The 27,275-nt window shown below is 43.4% G+C and overlaps 1 protein-coding gene across 3 annotated transcripts in view; it reads left to right on the top strand.

The window, feature by feature from the left end:
• PHKA1 (phosphorylase kinase regulatory subunit alpha 1) overlaps positions 1-27,275 on the top strand; it is a 278,473-nt gene that overhangs the window by 217,159 nt on the left and 34,039 nt on the right. For 2 of the 3 annotated variants that reach the window (XM_029607521.1, XM_029607523.1), the window contains exons 27-29: positions 3,310-3,425; positions 11,149-11,187; positions 20,943-20,993. In XM_029607521.1, coding sequence (XP_029463381.1) covers positions 3,310-3,425; positions 11,149-11,187; positions 20,943-20,993 — 206 coding nt within the window. The remainder of the gene's footprint in view (positions 1-3,309; positions 3,426-11,148; positions 11,188-20,942; positions 20,994-27,275) is intronic. The other variant, XM_029607522.1, reaches the window with a different exon arrangement.

Consider the following 27,275-nt stretch of genomic DNA (forward strand, 5'->3'; position numbering starts at 1 on the left):
GATAAGTGATGTCTTGAGGAGAGCATTGAACATACTCAAGCTTCAGTTTTGCATATTTTGGCATTTTTTGCGAAGGGGTCTGGTGAAGGGCCTGGTCTACATGCAGGTGGCAGCCTTAGGCTGTTTTTGTGGTAAGGCGCAGGGCATGACCCTGGCTTCACATCTGGATGTGGTTTGTTTTCTTCGTGGAGTGAATCATTTTGCGTTCCCCAGTGACAAATGTGTGTCCTTTGTGAAACCTTAGTTTGGTGCTGCGGGTGCTCTGTGGAGCTCCGTTTGATCTGTTGAAGAGGGCTTCTCTAGAAGATCTCACCTTGAAAAGTAATCATTTTGGTGGTTATTTGTTCGGCCAGAAGGATTTTAGAGCTTCAGGCCTTATCATATAGGAATCCATTTCTTCAGATTTCAGAGATGGACATGTCATTGCACACGGTGCCTTACTTTCTGCAGATGCAGTCTTTCACCGTAATCAGATGGTAGTGCTTTCCTCTATTCCAAATTGGATTTAGTGATGCTGCATGCAGGAGAGCTTCATCTGTTAGATGTACATTGGGCATTGTTGAGGGATCTCAAGGTTACCAACAGTTTCAGAGGTCAGATCTCCTGGTCGTTCTGTGGAATGGACTAAAGAAAGGGAGTAAGGCTTCCAAGGCTGCTATTGCATTGTGGATGAAGGAGGCAATTGGATCAGCATATATTTGCAGGGGTTGACCAGTTCCTGAGCAACTGCAGGCTCATGCTACTAGGGCACAGGCAACCTCATGGACAGAGTGTCAACTAGTTTCCCCACAGGAGATCTGTCGGGCAGCTACTTGGACTTTGCTACACACTTTCACCAGACATTACCAACTGGAGGTCCGGGTGTTGGAATCCGCTGGTTTAGGTCAGAGTGTACTGTGAGCAGGAATTTCATATTCCCGCCCAGTTTAGGGGAGCTTGATTATATCCCATGAGTTTGGACTGATTTGGGGTATGAGCAGGAAAGGAAAATTGGTTCTTACTTGCTAATTTTTGTTTCTGGAATACCACAAATCAATCCAGAGCCCATTCTGGAAAGCCCACTCTCGTTTTCAGTGGTTGGTTACTTGTTGGAAAGTTCTACCACTCTTACTTGTCAGAAGAGCTCCAGTTCAAAAGGCTCTGCTTGGTTTAAGAGAGGGGTTGAAGTTAATGTTTCCAGTTAATCTCATCATGGCTTGGGCACAGGTCATATGGAGGGATAGCAGGTGGCACACTAGGTTAAGTAGCAGTGTCAGTAAAACTTTTCTTCTCTGTCTCCATCTGTTGGTTGGGAGGCAAAATCCATGCATCTGGACTGATCTGTGGTATTCCAGAAATAAAAATTAGCAGGTAAGAACCAATTTTCCTTTATCCGGATAATTTTATCTGGCTAATTTGTAGATTGCTTTTATGCAATCGTAAAGTTATCTGGTTAAGTTGCAGCCAAGTTGATATCATTGAATCCACATCTCTGCACTGAGCTTCTGACACCTAAGTTGTCATTCCAAAAGAACCTCATAGTTTGAGGACAATTTTCAAATTGGTTTAATTGGCTGCCTGAATACTGCCCTCCTTAATGCAGTTAAAAGCCTTAATGTGTCCTTCCACAATGTATATCCCTTTTGCCAAATTGAAAGGAGACATTCCTGTTGGGCCTGCGTAGTTTGGAGAGAAAAGGTGCATAGAGATTGAATTTCCAGCTCTTGGCATGTATTTATTTATTTATTTATTTAAAAATATTTCTATACCGTCTTTTCAAACTAGTTTGATCAAGACGGTTTACAAATTTCGATTATATAGAGCCATTAACCAAAGAAAAAACAAAAATAAAAATAAAATAAAATAAAATAAAACGTCAAATTTAAAAAAGTATAGATAAGAAATAGAAAGAATAAAAATACATTATATTGTCATAATCCCTACTCATAAAATAAATATACTACTTTTAGAACCAAATTCTATTGTATCCACAGAAAAAAAAGCAAGGTGGAATTGACTGTGTGTACTTTGTATCCACGGCTAGTTTCACAGCGAAAGAACGTGTGTACTACCGCTTGGAGAACTGGTGCAAAACCAATTGGTAAAAACTATGTGAACAGTTGGAAAATTTCCACTGTATTGCAGTGAAATCTGTACTTTTCCAAAGGCAAACATGAAAATGCAATAACACAACGTGGGTGATAGACTTCAGTGTAGACAGCTCAGGGAAGCTTCTAGAACAGTGATAAGTAGCTCTGGTCCTCTGAGCCCAAAAGCATGGCTGCTATTCAAGATCGCCACAGTGACTATTAATGATCTAATTGCATAAATTTGCTCTAAGAACCAGGTTGATTCGCATATTTTGATTATCCTGAAAACCAGATCTGTTTGTGGCCCTTAAAGGCTGACAATAGCTTTCCAATACAAAATTCTTCTATAGTTGTCTCCTGTGGTGCAAACGTGGAGGAGTAAAATATTTCCCTGGCTCTACCAGGATGTATGTCGTCTACATAATAAAAGCCAGTTTCTATTTGTCAAGAAGGGAGTCTGACGTCATAAAATCTCTTGCGACATCAAAGCCCCAATTTTGTTTCTCTTCAAGTTGCTGAAAAGAGCTTTCTACACGCAAATGGAACTGAGTGGTGTCTGGGGTGGCTGCTGAGTCTGAGAGGGAGATTAAGGCTGGGGGAGCTGCTGAGGGAGCAAATTGTGGCTGGGAAAGAGGAATTGTCGACCCCTTTTGCTGAGAAAAGGGAGAGAGCTGCTGAGGTGGAAGGGGGGAGTGGGGAGAGCATTAATGTTGAAACAAGGGAAGTGAAGCTGAGGGAGTGACGATTGAGGCTGATGGAGAGGGGTTACTGAGATGGAAAGGAGCATGGAAGGAAGGGTGGATTGAGTGGGAGAGGGGAGAAAGGCTAAGGATTGAGTGGAGGGGAGAGGAGGAAGAGAAAGAACTGGGAACAAGCAAATGCTCACAACACAGACCATACAAATATACAATGTAAAGAATGCCTTTGGTAATTTTGTGTACTAGATGGCATATACCTTTCCAGTCTTGAGAATGAATGGACTATTTGTGTACCACATTGTGAAATTTTCAGACTCTCAAATTAATCATTTATAACAGGCATTCTTCTAGTACTTGTTTGACTTTTGTTAATTTTAATATTTCCTCATGTTTATATTCTTGAGCATGTTGTATTACACAAGTGTTTTTAGTTATTTTTTCCACAAGTTAATGTTTCAGAAATGTAATATCCCACTAAATACAGCTGAATTGTGCATTTTTGCCTTGGCAACGGTCACGTTTATTACATTGCTTTTCTGCAGTGCACTCTGTTGATTCAGCTGTAAGTCCTGCTATTTCTATCCATGAATTTGGAGCTGTAGGAGCAACAAAAACGGAGAGAGCTGGAATCAGCAAGCTGAAGAATGAGATGAAACAGGTAATGTAGGATTCTGCAGCACTAAAAACCCGATAGTGAATGACACACAAATAATCAATCTTTAGTTACTAAACATATCATTTTCTCCCTTTTGATTTTTTTCATTTGTTAGGCCTCAAAAATCCTGCAAGATGAAATCAGCGCAAAGTAACATCTTCCATTCAGTAATAGAAAGTTGTAGGGAGCTGTATGTGTCCTGGAGACATACTGGAACCATTGTAGGTTGCAACACCTAGTTTTTGTTGGGTCTATAAAAGATAGCACATGAACTTTCAGTATCATGTAACTACCCTTAGAGGTCACTGCAAGGCAGAAGGAAGGAAGTATTTTGTGTGCAGAACATTGTGGAATGGGAATTCCTACAGTTAAAGGTCTTCAGGATGTGGCATGTCGTCTCCAAAAAGCTCTTCCTGCTACGCCCTCCTGCTACCAGTCCAGACATATCAATTGTTTTCCCTTACTGCCAGATGGAGACAGAGGACACACCTTTTTCTGTGACATTATCACTGGTTGTTACCATGGCGTAGCTCCAGCAAGAACCAGCATTCTCTGTCTCCTGCAGGACATACTGTTTTGGTGCAGCAGTATATTTGTCTCCCAGGTTTGGTTTTATTATCGTCCTGGTTGATTATTTAGAGCCTTTATTTTTTTTAATGCTCTGTGGGCCAAGTTGCTGGTTTTTGTTAGCAGTTTAGCAAGCCCATCCAGGACACTCCCAGCCCCGGGGAGGGGGCGGAGGTTGGTAGAATTGAGAGAGTGAGGGTGAGGTATCTTTATACCTTTTGAAGGAACCTCTGCAAAGAAAAATGTTTTCTCCTCTCTCCCCTCTTCCTCTCCTCCCCCTCACCACTTTAATTTTTACCTTAAAGTTAAAAAAAAAAAAAAGAAAAAAAAAAAGAGTTTAACAGTATGCCGGGCAGTTTTCACTGGCGACTGCTGATGTGTAACCCACTGGAAAGAGGTAAGATTATCTAGAGGGGGCCACTGTTTCCTCTGGGTTGCTGTTTGTAAAAAGTTTCATTACCCTGTGAGCACTACTTTCTTTGATGCAAAAAGCCTATTAAATTTATGCTCAGAACAATCCAGTCCGTAGAGGAAACATTGGCTAAGTCCATCCCTTAAAAATAACATCCTAATCTACTAAAAGCAGTTACAATAAAATATGTGAATGAAAAAATATTTTCTGTAAGAACATTTAAAATTGCTTTCTGCATGCAAGGGAAATTAATAAAGAGCAAACATCTGTTTAAAAATAGAAATGAGCAAGAGATAACCATAATGCCATAAAATCCGGTGATAAGTACCATCATTTTCACAAGAATTAAAGTTACACAAGAACAGAACCTTTAAAGTACAGGCAGACCCTCCCCAAATACAGGCTAGAAAGACCTTAAAGTATAAGTAGATACGTGCGAACAAAAACTGTACTGAAACCACAAGTCTGACTGTATTATGTAGTGCAACAATAGAGAAATAGAAACATCATCATTCCTCTCAAAACATCAAGCAATAAAATCAAGAGATATAAAACATTCATAATATTTAAACCATACTAATAAAAAGAAAATGTCAAAACAGCTGATGAACATCAAAATAATTTTAAAAACTTGCATTATTTTGTTCTGATATTTTCCAAACACCAATAAAATATTTCAAAACATCTGATGAATAAAGGACCAATAATTTAAAAATGTTCTAATATTTCTTCAAAAAAATATTTCAAAACAGCAGAAACATAAAATTATACCCAACAATCAAAACTAAATAAGCATTTTAAAAAATCTCCTGCTTTTAAAATATCTGGGATCTTTTGCAGCCAAGTTGATATCAGCTTGAACACTGTTCAGCACCACAGTGTGAAAGGCTGGGATTTGTAGATTCTCTTCTGTCCTTTCAGGGAGTTTGGAAAGCTCTGCTCTAGGGAATAGAGAGAGAGGAGAAAGAGCCACATAAACCTTCTCTCTCTCTCTCTAACACACACACACACTCTCTCTCTCTCTGACACACACACACACACACACACACACACACAGTCCCTCTCTCATATACATGCCAGTACTCTCACATACACAGACTCACTCTCTCACAGACATCATGTGTATGCCTATGCGAGCCTATATGTAACAGGCTGTCACAGGCACGCACACAAGCAGGCTCCCAATCTCTTGCTGTCACAGGCGCACACACAAGCAGCCTCCCAATCTCTCTGGGGGTGCAATTTCGGGTTATTTTAGTTCCTCTCCAGGCTTTGTTATTTATGTGTTGTTTTTTTAAACAACTGCCGGTTTTAGCCGGTGAATAAGCTTGACACAGTGGAGCTTGTGGAAGCTGGCATTCTAGTAGTGCTGCCGGCCTCTCCTATTCAGTTTGGGGTAGATTTTTAAAGAAGCGCGCACGGGGTACATTTGTGCGCACTATCCGGCGCGCACAAATGTACACCCGATTTTATAACATGCGCGCAGCAACGCACGCATGTTATAAAATCCGGGGTCGGCGCGCGCAAGGGGTGCACACTTGTGCACTTTGCATGCGCCGAGCCCTAGGGGAGCCCCGATGGCTTTCCCTGTTCCCCCCCCCTCCCCAGCTTCCCCTCCCTTCCCCTATCTAACCCACCCCCCAGCCCTACCGAAATCCCCCCCCACCTTATTTCAAGTATTTACACCTGCTTCTGGCAGGTGTATCTTGCGCGCGCCGGCCAGCTGCCAGCGCGCCATCCCCCAGCACAGCCACTGTGCCGGAGGCCCCTCGGTCCTGCCCCCGGACCTGCGCCACGCCCCCGCCCCGTTCCCGCCCCTTTTTCAAAGCCCCGGGACATACGCGCATCCCAGGGCTTGTGGTGCCGCCAAGCCTATGCAAAATAGGGTCGGCACGCACAGGAAGGTTTTTAAAGGGTTAGGCGCGTATCCCTTTGAAAATCTACCCCTTTATGAGAAGGCTAAATTTTCCAGGAGGGGGACACCTAAAAAAAAAAAGAATAATTTGGCACTAATGATGACAATGTTGACGAACCCTCAGTTTTAGTACTTGAGCACTGGGACAAGTGTTTTGAATTTACCTCATCTTAGGTGGCTGTTTCTGTGAGAACAGCCGCCATTTTGAAAGCCAGAGTTTGTCTGCCCCAGTCTTCTCTGGCTGTACATGCTAAGAATCCTCCGTTTCTCACTCCCATGAGTCAAAATAATGTGGTATCGCCTCAGGCATCACCTCCTCTAGTTTGGGTGATTTTTCTCTTGAAATTTGTATTTTTATACCAGGCCTTCTGTGCTATATAGTGGAGGGGGGTCCCTCTCTTCCTGTAGATAAGTGAGTAGACCCAGGTGTTTCAAATTGTGGCATCTGTGACAAAACAGCAGCCCAGGTTTTCTTTAGATATTTTTAGTTCAGGGGGCTCTAATTTTGCGTTCCCTCCTGTTTCTGAGTAGAAGACGGGGGAGAAATTGATACTTGTGATTCCCTAGAGGAGGATGAATTATTTTCAGAGGGTACTGATGGTACAGGATGAAATTGCCTCCCTTGTTTCTCAGGTGGTCACTTCTTCTTTTAAGATGTCAGACCCTAAAGTTCCTCAGTGGGATCCTATTTTCCTAGGGTGTTTCAAAGTCTACTAAGGCTGCATTCTGAGGTGGAAAGTGTGCTCTTTTCGGAATGGGAATCCCCAAAGTCTAAACTCAAAGGTCATAAAGCTTTAAATAAACTTTACTCTCTCTCACTCAATGCAATCCAGAGGCTTTTCCAAATACCATGAGTTGATGCATTGGTTTCTCAGTGTCCTAAAATACAATTATCCTGCAGGGATCTGCTGTACTCAAAGATCTTCAGGATCTTAAAATTGAAGTTTCATTAAAGAATGCCTTTACTTCCAATGCATTGATAGTACAGATTGCGATCTGTAAAGTTTGTTGCTCGGGCGCTTTGCATTTGGTGCGGAAACTCCCTGAAAGGCTGGAGGTAGCCCTTATGGAATCAGCGGCCACTTTCCTAGCTGAAAAGACTGTATGATCTTTCTGACAAAGGCATTGCATATGTTTAAGAAAACAAGCAGAGAGGCACCTGAAGCCAAAGGGTGGTTAAGGAGGCAAGTGCCATGTTCAGGTGGACAGAAGAGAATCTACAAATCCCAGCCTTTCACACTGTGGGACTGAACAGTGTTCAAGCTGATTTTCTCAGCAGAAACAGATTGGATCCCGGAAAGTGGGAACTCAGCCAGGAGGCTTTCCAGAAAATAATAAGTCGCTGGGATCTTCCTCACTTGGATCTGATAATGGCTCACAAAAATAACAAAATTCCCTTTTAGCTGACACTAGTCCAGCCTTGGCCGATGAGGAAATTATTGTTTATATCTCCTCTCTAGCCTCTGATGGAGGGAATTGGTAATTTTAGTAGCTCTGGATTGGTCCAGAAGACTATGCTAGGCAGATCAGTAAGGTTATAGGTCGATTCTCTGATAGGTTTCCTTGAGGATCAAGGACTCTTAATCCAGAATCTGATTCTCATATAGGATCAGATCCATTTTACATTATGATCTGGCTCTTGAGAGATCAAGGCTATACAGAAAAGGATATTCTTCCTCTGTAGTTTCTTTATTGGGTCCATAAGAACATAACTTCGCTGGCTAATGTTCGTGTCTGATGTCTTTTGAAACATACTGCAAGGAATGGTCTGTATTGCCTTGGTGATCAGATATTTTTTAAATCTTGAGCTTTCTCTAGAAAGGGTTGATAAAGGTCAACTTTAAACTTTCTGAAAATGCAAGTTGCAGCTGTTTTATGCTACAAAGCATTTTCATTGCTATTTATCCTGATGTATCTCACTTCCTCCAGAGGGTTAAATGTGTGCACCCTACCCATCCCCACTTCAGATCTCTGATCCCTCATTGGGACCTTAGTCTGGTCCTCAAAGTTTTAGTAGGTCCACTATTTGAGCCTTTTAAAAGAGCTTCTCTAAAAACTCTGTCACTAAAAACAATTTTTCTGGTCACTATTTGTTCTGCCTGACAGATCTCAGAGTTTCAGGCTTTGTCATATAGAGATCCTTTTTTGTATTTTCCTCTGATTTTCTTTCTCTTCATCCTGTCTCTTCTTTTTTTTTTACCAAAAATGATATCTCTCATTTAGACCAATCAATTTCTCTCCCATCATTCTTGTGAGAGGAATGTCATGGTAAAAATAGATCTTTCTGGTTGTTAGATGTCCATCAAGTTCTTATTAGATATTTGAAGGTTGAAATCTGACAGATTGTATTTTTTGGAGGGCCATGTAAGGTTGAGGCATCTTCCAAGGCTTCTTTGGCTAGGTGGATTAAACAAACAATTGCTTAAGCTTGCTTACTGAAGGGAGGCTGGTCTCCAGAAGTCCTTCAGGCTTACTCAGTGAATGCTCAAGTTTCTTCCTGGGTGGAATCGATACCTCTTTCCCTGGAAAATATTTGCAAAGCAGCCACCTGGTCATTTTGGTACATTTTGACTGGATGTATGTGCAAGGGGAGGACTCAGCTTTTAGTGCTGCTGTCCTCAAGTTGGCCCTAACGTCATCCTTCCCAGATGAATTGGGCTTGGGTACTTCCCATGTATTTGGACTGGTGTAGCATGATGGTAAGGCAGGAGAAATTTAATTTACCTGATAATTTCCTTTCCTTGAATTCTGCTACACCAGTCCACAACCCTTCTGGGATGTTAGGCCTGTGCAATTGTTTGTTTTGGGTACCTTAGATTACAGAAATTGATCTTGTCTAGAGAACATCCAGAGATTCACTTGTTACCTTTTCATGTTCCTCCTCATTAACTAAACAAATTTTGGTTTGTATTTTCTTGAAGAAGGATCCTTTTTAGAGGATCTGTTTTAATGTTATTTACAAGTTATTTTTGAGTCAACTGTTAAAATTTTATCTTCCTCTGTCTCCATCTGCTAGTAGAGGGAGTAGCAGGATTCAAGGAAAGGAAATTATCAGGTAAGTTAAATTTTTCCATGTTCTATAGCATCTCTTTTGTTGGTACATTAAAAGGTAGCACAACTTTAAAAGATTTCACAAAGTAACACAAAATAATACTTATAGAAAGTTGATTTTTGTATTGTTATATATTGCTATGTATTTTCACATCAATAATTACAGAAGAGGAACAGGAAATATAAAGCAAAAAAAGTCCTCCATAGAATTCTGCCATCTACAGTTTGGACCCATTTGAGTACTTTAAAGCAAGAAAGTCTGAAATAAAGTAAGAGCATTATTAAAGGCATCTGGGATCTTTCCTTTCTGATTTCCTTCATTTTTCTTTCAGACCTGGGGGCTTGGATGGTAGATGTGACCCAGCCCTTACTCTTAGGCACAAGCTGAGTAGCAGGAGCCAGTATGTCACCAATAATTGGTACTTATCCAGCCAAATTTGAACCAGGAATGTTTCTGCTGAGAATTTCTCCAATGGTTCCAATGTTCGGCATGGTCTTTCTATCATGGACACTCTGTTCTCAGCGTACTGAAGCGTTGTGATTGTTAAAATTCAGCTACGGGTGCAGATTCAGCCCCTGTTGCACAGATCTTATAACAATGCTCGCGGTATTTTTGTCCACATCAGAGCGATTTTGCCATGTGATGCCAGCTACATGGCTGTTGCTGTCCAGGTAGGCAATAGCTGTACATGAGTTTCCAGGAGGTACTTCCTGGCAAATAACCATGAGTTTATCAGTTTCTGAAAAATCATAAATGCACAGGTGGCTCGCTTCAGTCTGTTGCAAAGTTTGTGGTTTCTTATTGTCCATTGGTATAACTTGGATCCATCTTCTGGCCTTTTGACATTTTCCCTGGCTCTGTCTGCCCTTGCCATCTGCGTTTTCTTTTATTCCCATCCCTTTTCTACATCTTGCTTTGCAAGAGTTCATCTCCTTTCTACACAAGAGACAGGAAATCTTTGTGGTTTACATCTCATAGAGAAGCCATAAAGAGGTTAAAAAAACAAAACAAAACCAAAAAACCCTCTGTCTATATAGTATATAAAAAGGAACCTGCTGCTAGTGGGAAACTGCTGCCCAAACTGCCGTGTTGGGCAGCAGTTTCCCACTAGCAGCAGGTTGGGAATGGGAATTCTTTTTCCCTCTGAAATTTTGTTTCCCAAGGAGGAAGAGTGAGGTCTCACAATGCTGCCTCTTTAATGTGTAGAGAGAGTACCCAGCACAGGGTATCCAATTCTGATCCTCAAGGGCCACAAACAGGCCTGGTTTTTAAGATATCGATAACGAACATGCATAGGATAGATTTGAATGCACTGCTTCCATTATATGCAAATATATCTCATGCATATGCATTGTGGGTTTTCTGAAAACCAGACCTGTTTGTGACTCTTGGGGACTGGAGTTGGCAACCCCTTGACCCAGCAGCTGTTTACTTTTTCTGGTGATGCCATGACATTTCTTAAAAATTTCACCACATTTAAATTGTAACAAATTTGCAATGAAATGACCTAGTAGTAATGTATTGCTGAGAGAACGAAATAAACAAAGTGCCAAGAATTTTCCAATTATTGAATAAGCAGTATGAAAATCCCAATAACTTGTGAGAGGGCTTCATGATGAACCTCTGTGTTGATTTAGTTAAGGAAACTTGAAACCAAATTCACCTTTGCAAAGTATTATATATAAAACCAAAAATGTTAGTTTTCTATAAAGAGTCACTGAAGTATTGAATATCTCTTAGAAAACCATGCATGTGTGCTAAACTCTCTCTATCTTTACAGCTGGATAAGCGTAGGCAGTCTCTCACGTCTGAGAGAAAGGTGAAATGACATTACCTTTCATTTTCCTAATGCGCTTACATCATTGGTGTATCTGGAGCTTCTCAGCATGCATGAGCTATTCTGATGTGTTCAGAAATGGGGCAGAGCAAGCACTGCTTTTTTATTTCAGTGATTGGATGCTCAAAATAATCCTTCCCTAGGTCACCAGCTCAGAGAAATTACTGCTATTTAATTTTCTTGATTCCAAGTTATGCAAAAAATGATGTAACAGTGGCTTGATGAACTGACTTTTCCTTTTGAGAGCAGCATATTACAGATTCAGATTTTAGTCCTTTTTTTTTTTTGTTTAAAGTCATATCGACACAAACCATTAAGTACTGTTTGAGGAAGATATTTTGTTTCATGGTTTTATTTCAGGAACCCAGGCTGCCTTGAGAAAAACAGAGAAACTGCACAGTCAGACTGCCTTTTCAGCAGTGTCTGCACACTAGTCATCAAATAGTGTTAGAGACATTTATTTTTGTTTATTTATATTCTGCTTTTCAGGCCCTTTCAAAGATTTCATTCATGTCCTGTAGCTACAGGTATTTCTCTGTCCCCAGAGAGCTCACAATCTAAGTTTACCCTCCATTGCCTCATGTACAAAGTGGCTTGCCCAAGATCACAAGGCGCAGCAATGGGAGTTGAACCCTGGTCACCCTGGTTTGTAGCCCGCTGCTCTAACCACTAGCCTACTCCTCCATATCAAGCCCAGTAATCAGTGCTACTTAGCTGGATAAGAAGCAAATTGTCCAACTAAGTAGCGGCCACTGAATATCCACTTTTCTGATTAAGTAGTTAGCCGGATATCTAGTGGGCAGGAAGTGGGTGGACTGGGGCAGTGCTACTTATCCATTTAGTTTATCCAGATAAGTATGACTATCACTACTTATCTGGTTAACTGGATAAGTTAGATCTGCCATAGAGCGGGTCTAGCTTAGCGGGCTATAACTTATTTAGATAAATAGGAGCATAGCTGTGCTACTAAATATCCCATGCAAGTTAGCTTTATCCGGCTAACTTAGGTCTGGATTCACTAAGCCACAATATTTTATCACGGGGGCAGAGGGGCCAGGCCTATGATAATTTGCCTATCCCTGACAAAATATCATGGCAATATCGCCATGTTCTTTTTGTCTTGTGAAAAAAGCCCGTGAGACAAAAGAATGAGCCTGAGACCTAGTGAAAGCACGATAGTGGCTTCCAAACCATTGAGTCGTCATCGCCTTAAAGAGCCCTGCGGCCCAATAAGAAGTTATCGGAGTCTTACTAGACTCTTCCCCCATCCCAGGGCCACCATTTGAGGCAGCCCCGCAAAATAAAAGTTAAAAAAAAAAATAAATGAAATGTGGCGTGTGATGATGGCCTCCCCCTCTGACCAAACCCCTCATTATTGACTTGAAACCCCCCCAGCCCCCACGTTTCCCTGTAAAGAATAGATTGGTAGTGGCGCCCTCACCCACCTCCCAATTCTTCAAAAATAATGTTGGTGGCCTAGAGGCTCCCTACCCCAGACCCCCTCCACACACCCCCCATTACCTTACATTTTTCATTGATATTCAGGGTTAAAGCCAAGGGCACCCCCTAACCCCAGGTCCAGTCGGCTCCATTTTCCAAAATGGTGCCACCAGGGTCCATATCCCGGACATATGGCCTTCATCCGGTCATGTGACAGGGGCAAGGCCTGGTCGGTACGATTTTGGAAAATGACACTGCCCGGGGCGAGGAGGTTCCCCGGGCCCTAACCTAAAGTACTGAGGTGTGAAGTGGATCTGGGGTGGGGGGGCTGTTTCTGGCCTATTCTTTACATGGAAATGGGGGGAACCAAGTGGGGGGTTTCGAGTCAGTGCAGCGGTTGGTTGGAGTGGGGGGGGATCATCATATTGTGCCAATTTTCATCTATTTTTTTAACTTTTATTTTGCAGGGGTGGGGGTGGGGTTTAGTAAGATCCCCAGTAACTTTTTTTTTTTTTTTTTTTACTTCTGGAGGGGAGTCGTGTCGGGCAGCAGGGCCCTTTAAGTCTACCACAGGAGCACCGGGACTCACCCTTATGGTCTCAGTGCTCTCACGGTAGAATAACATTTCTGGAAAAGGTCTAGATAAAATAGCGTGCAAGTCAGCCGCATTATTTTATTTACATAGGAATAGATAAGCATGAACTGCTTTGCATGGATTTTCAAAATTCATACAGATGCTACGCAAAGCTGCGCATTGTAATAGGGGCAGACATTGCGCAATATTGCCACAGTAGGGCAATATCTTGCAATATACACTATTTAACATGTATTATAGCCTTAGTGCAGCTTGATAAGTTTCCCCCTTAGCTGATTTCTTCTATCTACCCCATTATGTTGGCAGGTTCAAAAGCAAGTTTTGAGGAAATGCCCGTTCCTTCTCCCCCATCCCACCTCTTTTTTTAAATGTTACAGTGGTAATTTTCTAAATAAAAAAAGGTACTGGGTCAGGTCCAGCTTCAACCTCCACGTTCCTCTTTTTTTCCCAGTGGGGAAAAGCAATCAAGTTCAAAAAGGTTCCAAGTTGATGATCTGGAAGAAAATCACTCTTGCAGATGTATTAATGCTACACTTCCCAAAAGGAGAACATTTTATTATGTATTTATCTATGCTTGATTGCCCACCTTCCCTTGATTATATAAAAGTTTTTAAATAAAATAAAAATAAATAAATAAATTATTGAGGAGGACTACAATTCAGATCAATATAAAATACAGTTGTTTAAATATGAATCATATACATATGAAACTGTATGTTTCCAACCCCAATTCCAGTAGAACCTGTACTCAACTCACACAACAATCCAATACCACTATTTCAGTAAGTCTCTCAAAGTCTGTGCTGTTGCTGCAGATTTTAGACAGACATATCAGGGAAATAAGAGGGCAGCCAGGTACCTGAAGAGTTTCCAAATTATGGCAAATAATTTTCCAATTTAAAAATGTTCTACTGCGGTGTATATGTTGCTGACCTAAGTACTTCCTGTATAACCATAGGGAGAGGTGTTTCAGTCTAGCTGTTTTCTGATTCAGCCAAGTTGAATTGCCTCTTTAAATCAGCAATACTACCAAAAATCTGTTTAAAATAATTATTTTCCTTTCTGAATTTTTTTTTTATTCACTGGGAGAAATATGTTTGATATTTGTTTAAAAGTCCCACCTCCTTAACTACGTCCACTGGTAGAGGTTTAATTGAATCATTTCTTAGCATCAGACCGATGAATCTCCAGAACCAGTGGGTTATGCACCTCTATCAGCAGATAAAGATGGAGCAAACTGACGTCACAGTATATATACTCCTGCAGTGACATCAGCCTGCCAGTATTCTCCGTCTCCAGCAGATCGTAGATGTGCACCTCCCTACTGGGGATTGCTTCAGCTTTTAGGAAGAGAATTTGAAAAGGCAAATTAATGGCCTCGCTCTCCTGCGGTGATACCAAATGGTCCCTGCCCCAGTTGAGAATTCCTGAGGTGATTTCCATGGTCCCTCAGATGTATGCCTTGGTCTAGTAGCTGGGTTTTTTTAGCCAGCGGGTGCAGGAGGCCGAGTGCTGCGGTGATGGTATATGCCCTCTCCCCCCGCAGACGGAGACCGTTTCTGTACTCAGCCAGGAAGGGCTGAACTCATGTAAGTGATATTTAAAAAAAACAAAAACAAGAAAGAAAAAACAGTCAGAGACAGAGTGGAGGGGTTAGTTTAGGTCATCCTCTGGTCTGTGTGCTCTGTGTGCCGTCCCTACCTGCATTCCTGCTCCCTTGGGAGTTAGGGGAATTGGGCAGCCTGGCGGGTTGAGCGGCCCCATTGTTAGGCTTCTTTTTTGTGTGCTGTCTGCTGCAATGGCGTTTTTGCACGCTTTTTTGTGCGCAGTCAGCTGCCCTCTACAGGTTCGTCGGTGTGCGCAAGTGCGTCCTGCTGTGCTTCCAATTTGTGCACGTGGCATGTGAATGCACTTTCTCGCATATTGGTTGTATGCCAAGGTTTGGAGCAGGCTGTAGGATTGAGCGGTCCAAATAATGTCAGACAACACAACAACACTGGCTTCCATCAATTGGCAGGGAGGAACCAAGAGCCAGCAACTATCGCAAGAGATAGACCAATTTATGGAATTGGTGGAAGTGCATCTTCAGGAGATCTTAGCTTTGCACATTGCAGAAAAAGACAATGTAAGAGCAGACTTTCTTAGCAGGAAGAGTTTGGACCCAGGAGAATGGGTATTGTCGGACGAGGTGTTCCAGCTGATAGTGGATCGCTGGTGTCTTCCATTTATAGATCTGCTGGTGACTTCTCGCAACGTGACGATTCCTCGATTTTTCAGTCGCAGGATATATCCGAAGTCCTTAAGGATCGATCCTCTCATGCAGGTCTATCCAGAAGGCAAGCTGCTGTATGCCTTTTCCCCATGGCCCCTATTGGGAAGAATGGTTTAAATGATCAAAGGCCACTGTAAAAAGCAGGGGGGTGGCTAAGTGGTAGGTTATATGTCACAGAATACACAGCACACTTATTTACAAGTATAGAAGTTTACTTATTGTTGCATCCGTCGGACTCAGATGGCTTCGTCTCACATGCCTCACCTCAATATTCGCTTTCTCCACTAGCCTCAGGAAAATGGCGACTGCCGCGTCTGCTTGCCGCACTCTCCGGCGTCCCTGGAATGGCTATGGCAAGGCTTTCCGCCATGAGTCTTCTGTCGACTCAGCCTGTTTTCTGTTAATTCCTGTTATTTGTAATTAATACTTATTAATACTGTTATTTGTAAAGCCTTGTTGCTAATTTGTTAATTGTAAACCGCGGTGATGTATATCTTTACGTACTGCGGTATATAAAAATCTCTAAATAAATAAATAAAATGATTCACCTGAGGGCCTCCTAGGGTGTGCGCATGCCCGCTACCCATGTCTTTATTCCAACATTGACGCGAACCTTGGGGGCATCCCCCTCGAGTGACGTCACATCATCCGGGTATTTAGGTTGCCCATTTGCTGACTGACTTTGAATTAGCAAGGATTGGATTCGTCCGGACTAAGCTGCTCTGCCGCTTCTCGCTGCTGCTGGAAGCTCTCCTTACCCTCTGGGGTTTTACTAACTTGGGTACCCGTTCCTCGGAGGCCCTATGCTTCTTTCCAGGTGCCTATCTAATATCCAGGTACTCTCTCCTCGAGGGCCTGAGGTGTCTACCTTGGTGCCTGCTACTATTACTTCTACCTGCTAGGAACTGCACCATTACAGCTACAAGAGTGTGAGTAATTAACATCTACCAGTCTGTCTCACCTACAACTCCTCTGCATCAGAGCTCCCTATACCACCATTGTGGGACAGGTCTCCTCAGCCGAGGACCCCAGACTGCTGCTGCAGGAATCTACTCACTACTGCCACCTTTGGTGAACACTACAAGCTGTACAGTAAAGATTATCTCTGTTTTGTGCCTCTGAGTCTAGCCTGGTACTGCAGTTCCCCGCGGGGCTCCTCCCCGTGGGAGTGACCATCACTGCAGCACCTAAGAATCCACAAAACACCTCAAAACCATAATACTTATAAGTCTGAGAATAAGCAATCAAAACATAGAGTTTGCATTAAAGAATATTTACACAAAATACTTTCCTCACAATTCCCAATGTGATGTATTTTGGAATCCGGGACAACGTGTTGGGAAATCAGCAACAACTCATTGGTCACTTCATTAACCACTGATAATGTCCAAAATGTTTTTCCCTACTTCATGGGTCACTTCATTACACTGGTAATGTCCAAAAAGCTTTTCCTTCGAGCTGTTGGTTCTCTGATTTCAAACAACCTGTCTCATGTTGCTCTTTTAAGTTAATTCTTCTGACCTTTGTCCTAGTTTCTTTCTCTGGATCACTCCCCATGTGCTCTTTGAAGCCCCAACTATTTGTTATCGTATCAGCAACAAACTTTGAGGTATGGCCTTAGAGGCTGGTGTCCTGTTTTCCTCAGATATCTGCAGTTAGCCTTTCTGAGTAACTGCTCTTCAATATATCTGATATCAGGACTTGTTTTTTGTTACAGTTTTTTATTACAAGCAGGCTAAGAAAAATGGTATATTTATTCTCAGAACTTATAGGCCTAATATTAAATAGTTACACTAATAATATCAGTGATTTTCTCTGCTTCATTCCTGTCTATCGGGGCACAATACTCTTCCGCAGCTAACTCCTGCTTAAAATAATTTCCCCTAGCCACAGTGGGATGGTGTTTCTGGTGGCACTGGATTGGCCCAGAAGATCATGGTATACAGATCTGCGAAGACTCCTGTGGAAACCCCCCTTTGTTTTCCACCTTACAGGAATCTGTTGCAGCAGGGGCCTGTCTTCTTGAAGATCCAACTTAGTTTTGTCTTACGATATAGCCCTTAAGAGGGCTAGTTTGTTGAAGCATGGATATTCTTCTGTAATGATTGCTACCTTGCTACGATCATGAAAATTTTCCACTTCCTTAGCCTATATGCAGGTTTGGCAAGTATTTGGAGCTTGTTGTGAAGATATTTATTTATTTTATTTATTTAACACTTTTCTATACCGACCTTCATGGTAATAACCATATCAGATCGGTTTACATCGAACAGGGTAAAAAACTGAAACAGAAATAAACATATGAACGGAGGCGGCAAAGTTACATTCAACAAGGAGGGTGAACTTGGAGGCTTAATCAGCTGGAAAGAGAGGTCTAGGATGGCAAAAAACAAGTAATATAATACAATAGGGAGGCGGGCTAGTGCTTAATGAAATTAGAGGAGTGCTTCCTCGTTCAGGTAGGATCCTGCTCATTTTGGAATTTTTACAGGATGGGTTGAATAAAGGGTTGGCCCTTAATTCCTTGAAGGTACAGGTAGTGGCTGTTGCTTGTTTCAGGGGCCAGGTGAATGGTGGATCCTTACTGTCCTATCCTGATGTGGCCCATTTCCTGAGGGGAGTGAAACATCTTCGTCCTCCCTTGTGGTTACCGATTCCATTGTAGAGTCTTAACCTGGTGTTGGATTTCTTGGCAGGCCCTTCATTTTGATCACTGCTTTGCCTTTTCATGCAATTACTGACCTTGAAAACAGTGTTTCTGGTGGCAATTTGTTCCGTGCATTGAATTTCCTAGCTGGAGGCCTTGTCTTGTTGGGAGCTGTTCCTTCAGGTGACTTCAGGGGTGATACAGATATGTACTGTTCCTTCCTTCTTGTCTAAGGTGTCTCAGATTTTCACTTGAATCAGTCCATTTCTTTATCGTCCTTGGATAAGGAAAGAGATGTGGAGGAATATGGCCTGTTGTGTCCCTTGGATGTCAAGAGATATGTCATGAGATATCTGGAGGTTTCTAAACCTTTCCAAAAGATGGATCACCTGTTCGTACTTCAGGGTGAACCAGCTTCACGGGCTACAATAGCTCATTGGATTAAGGAGGGGTCACGGCCACATATGTGGCGGCTGAAAAGCCATTGCCCACTCAGGTTAGGGCTCATTCCAGTAGGCCTCAGGCAGTGTCATGGGCGGAGGTCAGATTGTTGTCTCCCGTCGACATTTGCCGAGCTGTGATATGGTCCTCCTTACACACCTTTACCTGGTATTATTGTCTGGATGTTCAGGCCTGGGAGGATGCAGCCTTTACACGTGCAGTTTTGACTGGACCGCGGGCAGCCTCCCGCCCTGTTCGGGAGTAGCTTGGGTACATTCACTGGTTTTGGATTCATCTATCTGGACACTAAGAAATGAGAAATTACTACTTACCTGATTTAGGATAGACAGATGAATCCAGCTTCCCACCCTTGGCTGCGGAATGATTGGGCTATGGTCCTCCTGAATGGCTAAGAGTTTCCAGGGTTTTCTGATGTGTTAATCCAGTGCCTAGCCTAGTGTTTATACATGCTTATCTGAGGTCAGTGTTTCTTGCTAGTCTGTCCACAGTTGCTTTTGAAGAAAATACTGGCAGGCTGATGTCACTACAGGATTATGTATTCTGTGATGTCAGTTTGCTCTGTCTCCCTCTGCTGGTAGAGGTGCATAACCCACTGGTTCTGGATTCATCTGTCTGCCATAAAGAAAAGGAAATTATCAGGTAAGTAGTAATTTCTCATTAAATCCTGCTGTTGTGGGGCCTAGCATAATTGAAACCTGTGCTAAGTAGCAGATAGATGCAGTATGTATAAGATATATAAAAATAAAGGAGAATAACCATAATAAAATGAGCATGTTTTAATTTTAAAAAATGAACAAACATATAACGCCAGAACTAAAAGAATTATTAAAGAAGAAAATACATATGTATTCGTGTTACAGTGTTTATAATGGCTGAGTCTCTGCAAGAAGAACTGTTTCATATTGAGAACCAGGAATAGAAGTAGGTACGTGTAATAGAGAAGAACGAGTACGCATATGTGATAAAAGTGAAAAAGAACATTGGAAACAACAACAGCCAAAAATCAGTATACAGAAGATAGCAAATACAGAAAATAGTAACTTACGTAACCAAGAAATTGAAGGAAGCCAGGAAAATATAGAGTCAAGCCATGAATCAGTAGCAGGATTTATACCACCTTGTGCATACATAACACTTTGGAGAAAAATGGAAGCCTAGGAATAAAACCAATGAGTATGTTGATGCTTTGAACATTGCAGGTAGTATTTGCTATTTCAGAATGACAACTCTTAATACATTGTAGCAGAAAACAAATAATTTTTATCTGTAACTCGATCATTTCAGTCTTATGAGGATTTTTACTAATAGCTTTCCATGTAATTTTCCATCATTCAAGGAGGCTGGTTTACTAAACTGAGAAAATCTTCACTCAATATTTGCGAAATAATATGCAAAGTTTATAGACACCAGTTTTGATAATGTGTATACTGAGGCATCTCTTGGCTAGCCACTAGTGTTCTGTATTGGCAGCATGGTGAAAACTAGAAAACTAAGCAAATCTGCCTTTCTGGTTGTTGAGTTTGAGTTTCGCATATTAATTAATTAGTTAAATTAATTTTACATAGTTTCTGTAGTCACATTTAGGAGATAACACCATTAACAAAACAGCCTTGACAATATAACTAACAACTTTTGTTTACTTAGTGCCTTTCAATCAAACAGAATCCCAACATACTTTACAATTTAAATGCCTCAGAAGTATATAAGAACATAAGGTATGCCATACTGGGTCAGACCAAGGGTCCATCAAGTCCAGTATCCTGTCTCCAACAGTGGCCAGTCCGTCAAACGTACCTGGCAAGTATCAGACATGCAGCTACCTTTAGATAGGATGGCTTGGCATTTCTGGTGCCTGGACTTGAATGAAAATTCTCCCCAGAGGGAGAAGGGAGACACAACAATATTATTATTACTATTCAGTTATAGTCTGAAATACAGGGAGATAAAGTGACTTGTCTGGGTTCACACACAGAGGCAGAGGGAAAACTGTTAAGTTCCTGGAGTTTGTCTGATTTATAGTTCAAAGTTTGACAGATTGGATCACTAGGCCAGAAAATCCTCTAACTAGTAATTAATCTTTGGAATTGTGCTTTATTCTCTGCTTCTTACGTTTTGGTTACATTAATTAAATAAGCATATTAATAACGTGTAAAATTGGCCTATAGACTGGCTCTAAATCATTGACTTTTCTAACATAATCTCTTGGGCTCCATGCTGAATGAGCTTTACGGACTAATTCTGCTACTAGGACGAGGCATTTCATCTTCTCTCTGTAAGAATGTTTTCATTCTAAAATGTATCATGTTTGTTTTATTTTCTAGTCCTTCAACTTCCAATCATTGGATACAGACTTCATTTCACAGTCTTCCTTGGTAATTGCTTCCATGTTTAAAGTTCTTTAAAACTAAATGTCAAAGGGGATTGGAAAAAGTGCACGCCGACTACAATAACTGTGGTACCTCTTATTAAGTCTGTGATACACATCTGTTAGAATAATTTTGATACAAAATGCAGCAACACCTCAAATATCAAACTACAGTAAATAACAATAAAGAGGGGCGATATCAAAAATCCTTGAATCAGTTATAATAGCTTACTGACAAACATGGTATCAAAATACAAATGTGTGCTGTAAAGTATTGATCTGATGCCTCTTGCCTCACAAGGGGCTGCAAGCATTTTCAAACTGAAGCACTTATGATCTTATCTTTGGTGCAATTGTTCATAAAGAACAATTGCACCAAATTTTAAGTTTTCAAGCAGATCCTTCAATTAAAAAATATACTTGTACTTATCTTCAGTATGTTATGATTAAAATCCACTCAACCACTTTCTAATAAAGATATGATCCTGTCAATTTTCAGCCACCCATCTTGTCACGTCTGATACAGGCCTATGTTTTATCGGGATTACCCGCCTTCCTCAGGAGTTGTTTATTGTAGTTTGCTTGAATTGTTCATCATTTTCTGTGCATGTCTTAGATTTATAAAAACAAAAAAAGAATATAAGGCTTATGTGCTCCGTTCATATTCGTTTCTAGTGCATTGCCATAGATCTAAGTTGATTTCTGGCTTTCCCCTCACTGTCTTGCAACTGGGGATCATCTGTGCTTATCCCAGGCTCTCTTGAATTCCATTATTGTTGTAGCCTCTACCACCTACTCTGAAAGGCCTTTCCATGCATTCACCATCCTTTTTACTGTGTTTCTGTGGGGCCAGTTTTCAGAACAGCCTGCATAGTTGCAAAGTCCAAGGGACTTTACACCTGTTAGAATTTCCCAGGTAAAAGGTACGTATAGAGATGTGCATCTGTTTTTTTCTGTAGGTACTTTTTCCCTTCAAAATAGTGCACATAATTTTTAAAATGCAAAACTATTCATATTGTTTATTTAAGAAATATATATTCTGCTCGTGTCCATCACTCGTGGCAGATTACATGTAAAAAATACATAATAAAACATAAAATAAAAAATAAGTTAAAAAAAATACTAACAAATTATAAAACCAAAATTCAAATTCATCAGTAAAATAAACAAGAAATGCTTGGTGCTAAAATAAAATTAGTACAATTAAAACAAAAACATTAACTGAAACATAAACCAAACTAAAGATGACAAATGGGTAAAAAAACAGAACCAAAAAATAAATAGACATTGCAACTGTGTCATATCTTGCAAGTGTTAAATTTTATTTATTTATCTGTTTATTTTATTGAAATATTTATATTCCGCCTTTCCCTGTACGTACCAGGTTCAGTCCAGACTGCTGGGTTATGCCTCCCCTCCAGCAGATGGAGTCAGAGAAAAGCTGAAAAGCACCCCCTAGATATACTGGTGTGCCACCTGCGATCCCCCAGTATTTTCTCTGACTCCAGCAGATTGAGAGGCATAACCTGCAATCCTGTTCTGGTTAGGTTTGTTTTCTGGGAATCTCCAGGTTTTTACCTATTTCATTTTTTCACTGACTAGATCAACTGGTTTCTCCCTTATTTGGGATTCTTCCTGTAAAAAAAAAAAAAAAAAAAAGAGAAGATGTATGTTTAATTTATTTGTGTGGTGTTCTCAGTGCAGCGTGGAGGCAAGTTTGTTGGCAGGCATAGAGGGCATTGCCCTCCGACTTTCCCGGAGCTAGTGTGTCCCAGTAGCCTGGGGGAGAGCTTACCGGTGGGCCGGTCACCCTCCCCCCACTATCCCAGAGTTTACTTCTCTGAAGGGGGCTTGGATTTTTTCTCTTGGTAAAAAAAAAAAAAAAAAAAAGAGCCACTTAAGCCCTGTTGGGGACAGGCAGTGAGCTTTGTATTGCAGCCCCGGCCTGCCGTGCCTGATACTGAGGACTCCGGAGGGGGTGACTGGTTCACCCAGCGCGTAATTGCTGTAAGGGAACTTACCTGCTCCTTTTTGGCGCGCTTTTTCTGCTGCGATCTTCGGCCTGCACGGCCTATGGGGGGGCAGGGGCGCAATTCTCCCGAGAGGGTCTCTGCTCCCGATGTCTTCCCGGGGGCGAGGGGCCCTCTTGGGGGGCCAAGCGCTGCCCGCAGCAGGTCTTCTCTCCCCTCTTCGGCGTGGCAAAGAAGAGTGCCGGGCTCCCGATCTTCAGCCCCGCCTCCCATAGAGAGGGGGGCGGCGGCCATCTTGGACACGCGGCAGACAGAGGAATCCGCATCTGAAGAGGAAGTCTCCCCTCCTCCTTCACCACCTGATTTAAGTCCGCACAGCATGCCCGATTCGGAGACTCATTGGCCCCCCCTCCCTCCCGGCCCGGGGGGGACAATTTTAAAGGGTCGGTTCCTTTTTCCTTGAAGTTTGTGCTGCTAATGCACAAAGCTTTTTTAGAGGCAGAAGCAGGTTGGGAGGCGGAAGGTCCCTCTCCACCAAAGATCCCCAAGGTAGTTTTGGATCTGGGGAAAGCTGGGGCTCGTTGCCCTCGTCCGCAGGGGGGTGCTGGAGGTCCGGAGGCGCCGGACCTCGCTCTGGACTCTCCGGGTGCACCCGGAGTGGATGTTGCTGACGGGCAGGGTACTATGGAAGGAGATGACTCCCAGGTGCTCAGATTGTTTGGTAAGGACGAGTTAAGATTTTTAATCATTCATGTCTTGAAGGAGTTGGAAATCATGGCTCCGCACCAGGAAGCGGACACTTCCACGGGGGATGTAGCTACGGTCCCCCCCACAAACTTTTCCCTTCCATCCCAAGGTGTTTCAGATTGTGTCTAAGGAATGGGAGCTTCCAGAAGTCTCCTTGCGGGTTAGCAGGGCTATGGACAAGCTGTATCCCCTGCCGGCGGAATCCTTGGATCTTCTCAAGATTCGGCGGTCACGGCCGTGGTAAAGCATACTACCATCCCCGTCACCGGGGGCATAGCGTTGAAGGATCTCCAAGATCGGAAGTTGGAGATCTTATTGAAGCGCATCTTTGAGGTTGCGGCATTAGGGGTCCGGGTGGTGGCTTGTAGCAGTCTCGTGCAGAGGGCCAATCTGCGTTGGGTCCAGCAACTGCTTACAACACAGGAGCTTCCACCGGGCAAAGCAGAACAGGCCAACTGCGTGGAGGCTGCGGTCGCCTATACAGCGGATGCTTTATATGATTTGCTGCGGACCTCGGCTCGCATTATGTCTTATGCAGTTTACGCCAGACAGCTGCTTTGGCTCCGTCGCTAGTCGGCGGATGCCTCCTCTAAGGCACGTTTAGGTTCTTTTCCTTTCAAGGGTAAGTTGTTGTTTGGAGACGAGCTGGATCAGCTCATTAAGGACCCTGGGAGACAAAGTTTATAAGTTGCCGGAGGATAAGCCCCATCAGTCTCGATCCTTTGGGAATTCCAGAGCTCGTTTTCGGGGTCAGCGACGGTTCCGTATAGGGAGGGGTGGTTCCTTTTCCCAAAACAACAGGCGACAAGGTCCCAGTCCTGGACTCCTTCCTTTCGCGGCAGGCGGCCTCAGTGTTTGGGATCCTCGCAAGGTTTTGCCCCCAACAAGACGCTCAATGAAGGCGCGCAGACCCATTCCTCCTTTCCATTCATCGGGGGACTGTTGTCCCGGTTTTGGGAGGAATGGGTCAAGATAACTTCGGATCAATGGGTCCTCGATGTGGTTCGGCACGGTTACAAGTTGGATTTTGCTCATCCCCTCCGGGATCTTTTTATGACATCGCCATGCGGTCCTCCGGAAAAGCAGCGGGTTATCGCCCAAACCTTGGACTGATTGCGGACACTGGGGGCAGTATTGCCGGTTCCACCGGCCGAGCACAGGACTGGTCGGTATTCCATATATTTCGTGGTTCCAAAGAAGGAAGGCGCATTCAGGCCAATCTTGGATTTAAAGCGCGTAAACAAGGCTTTACAGGTTCCTCGTTTTCGCATGGAGACGCTACTGTCTGTTATTGCGGCCGTCCACAAGGGAGAATTTTTGGCTTCTTTGGATCTGACCGAGGCGTATCTTCACATTGGAATTCGAGAGGGCCATCAGAGATACCTGAGGTTCATGGTGTTAGGGAACCATTACCAGTTTTGTGCCCTTCCATTCGGGTTAGCGACTGCTCCAAGAGTGTTCACCAAGGTTCTCGTGGTCGTAGCAGCTTTCCTATGCCATCAAGGAATACTGGTCCATCCCTATCTCGACGATTGGCTCTTCCGGGCGAAGTCGGAAGCATTGTGCAAACGGGCGGTTCGGTTGGTGGTTCAGCAACTTCAGTCGTTAGGTTGGGTAGTCAACTTCGCGAAGAGCCGGCTAGAACCGACCCAACAGTTGGAGTTCTTGGGCGCCCGATTCGATACTTTGCTGGGCAAGGTATTTCTGCCACTTCAACGAATGGTCAATCTAATGACGCAGGTGCAGAACCTGATGGATCTCCCGTTACCTACGGCCTGGGATTATTTACAGGTCATTGGTCATATGGTATCTACTCTGGAGATGGTACCGTGGGCTTTTGCGCATAAGCGGCCTTTACAAAAAGCGCTTCTTTCTCGTTGGGATCCCAGGTCCGAGGATTACGACCTGGGGTTACCATGCTGGAGCCGGCCCGTTCCAGTCTCACTTGGTGGCTAACCCCGGACCATCTTCTGCAAGAAGTGGACTTAGAACCTCCATCTTTGATAGTAGTGATGATGGATGCCAGCCTATCCGGCTGGGGGACGGTTTGTCAGTCCAGAGCGGTGCAGGGGACATGGTCTGCTCTCCAGGTCACTTGGTTCATTAATCGGCTGGAGACCAGAGCGGGACGTCTGTCTTTGCGTCACCTCCTCCCGATGTTACGCGGTCGAGCGGTGCAGGTTCTGTCGGACAACGCAACCACGGTGGCATATATAAATCGGCAAGGAGGCACAAAAAGTCGTCCGGTGGCGACCGAGGCGTCATTATTGATGGCCTGGGCGGAACGTCACTTATCCCGCATCGCGGCCACCCATATTGCAGGCGTGGACAACATTCAGGCGGATTACCTCAGTCGGCAACACCTAGACCCAGGGGAGTGGGAGCTGTCGGCCGAGGCAATGTATCTCATAACCCAGCGTTGGGGGGTTCCGCACTTGGACTTGATGGAGACTCGGCTAAATGCAAAGGCGGCACGTTTCTTCAGCCGAAGGCGAGAGCACTGGTGCTTCCGTGGCCTCTTCACATCCTCCTATATGTGTTTCCTCCATGGCCCCTAGTGGGAAAAGTGTTAAGGCGCATAGAATCCCAACGGAGGCTAGTGATTCTCGTGGCTCCGGAGTGGCCGCGGCGTCCGTGGTTCGCGGATCTCTTCAATCTGGCGGTGGACGGACCACTACGGCTAGGTCATCTTCCGAATCTCCTTTGACAGGGTCCGGTATTTTTCGATCTGGCAGATCGCTTTTGTCTGGCAGCTTGGCTTATGAGCGGAGGCAGTTGAGGAACAAAGGTTATCCGGACGCAGTCATTTCCACTCTCCTTCAGGCGCGCAGATCTTCGACTACGCTTATTTATGCTAGAGTATGGAAGGTTTTTGACTCATGGTGTGGTGACTTAAAGATCTCGCCACGACGGTCTTCTGTGGGACATATCCTTACGTTTTTGCAGGGTTTGAAGAAGGGTTTGGCCTACAGTTCGCTTAGAGTTCAGGTAGCGGCTCTGGGTTGCTTGAGAGGTAAGGTTGAAGGTTTCTCTCTTGCGTGTCACCCGGATGTTGCTCGTTTTTTGTGCGGAGTTAGGAACTTGCGTCCTCCTGTGAGGGTTCCCTGACCTTCCTGGAACTTGAACTTGGTACTACGTGGTCTATGCGTAGTCCCTTTTGAGTCTATTAAGAGGACCTCGTTGAAGCATTTAACTCTCAAGACTGTATTCCTAGTGGCCATTTCGTCAGCGCGTCATGTTTCGGAGCTGCAGGCTCTTTCATGCAGGGAACCGTTCTTGCGTATTTCTGACTCAAGAGTCTCCTTACGCGCACAGTACCTTCCTTCTTGCCAAAGGTGGTTTCGGCCTTTCATGTTAATCAGACGGTGGAATTGCCTTCTTTTTCGGAGGAGGAGCTCCAGTCTGCTCAAGGTCGGGACTTGAGGCGTTTGGATATCCATCGTGTACTCCTGAGGTATTTGGAGGTGACTAATGAGTTTCGGAGATCGGATCACCCGTTTGTGTTGTGGAATGGCCCCAAAAAAGGCCTTCAGGCATCCATCGCCTGATGGTTGAAGACCGCAATCGCATCC

This window comes from Rhinatrema bivittatum, chromosome 6 (assembly GCF_901001135.1).
Source record: "Rhinatrema bivittatum chromosome 6, aRhiBiv1.1, whole genome shotgun sequence".
Taxonomy (NCBI): Eukaryota; Metazoa; Chordata; class Amphibia; order Gymnophiona; family Rhinatrematidae; genus Rhinatrema; species Rhinatrema bivittatum.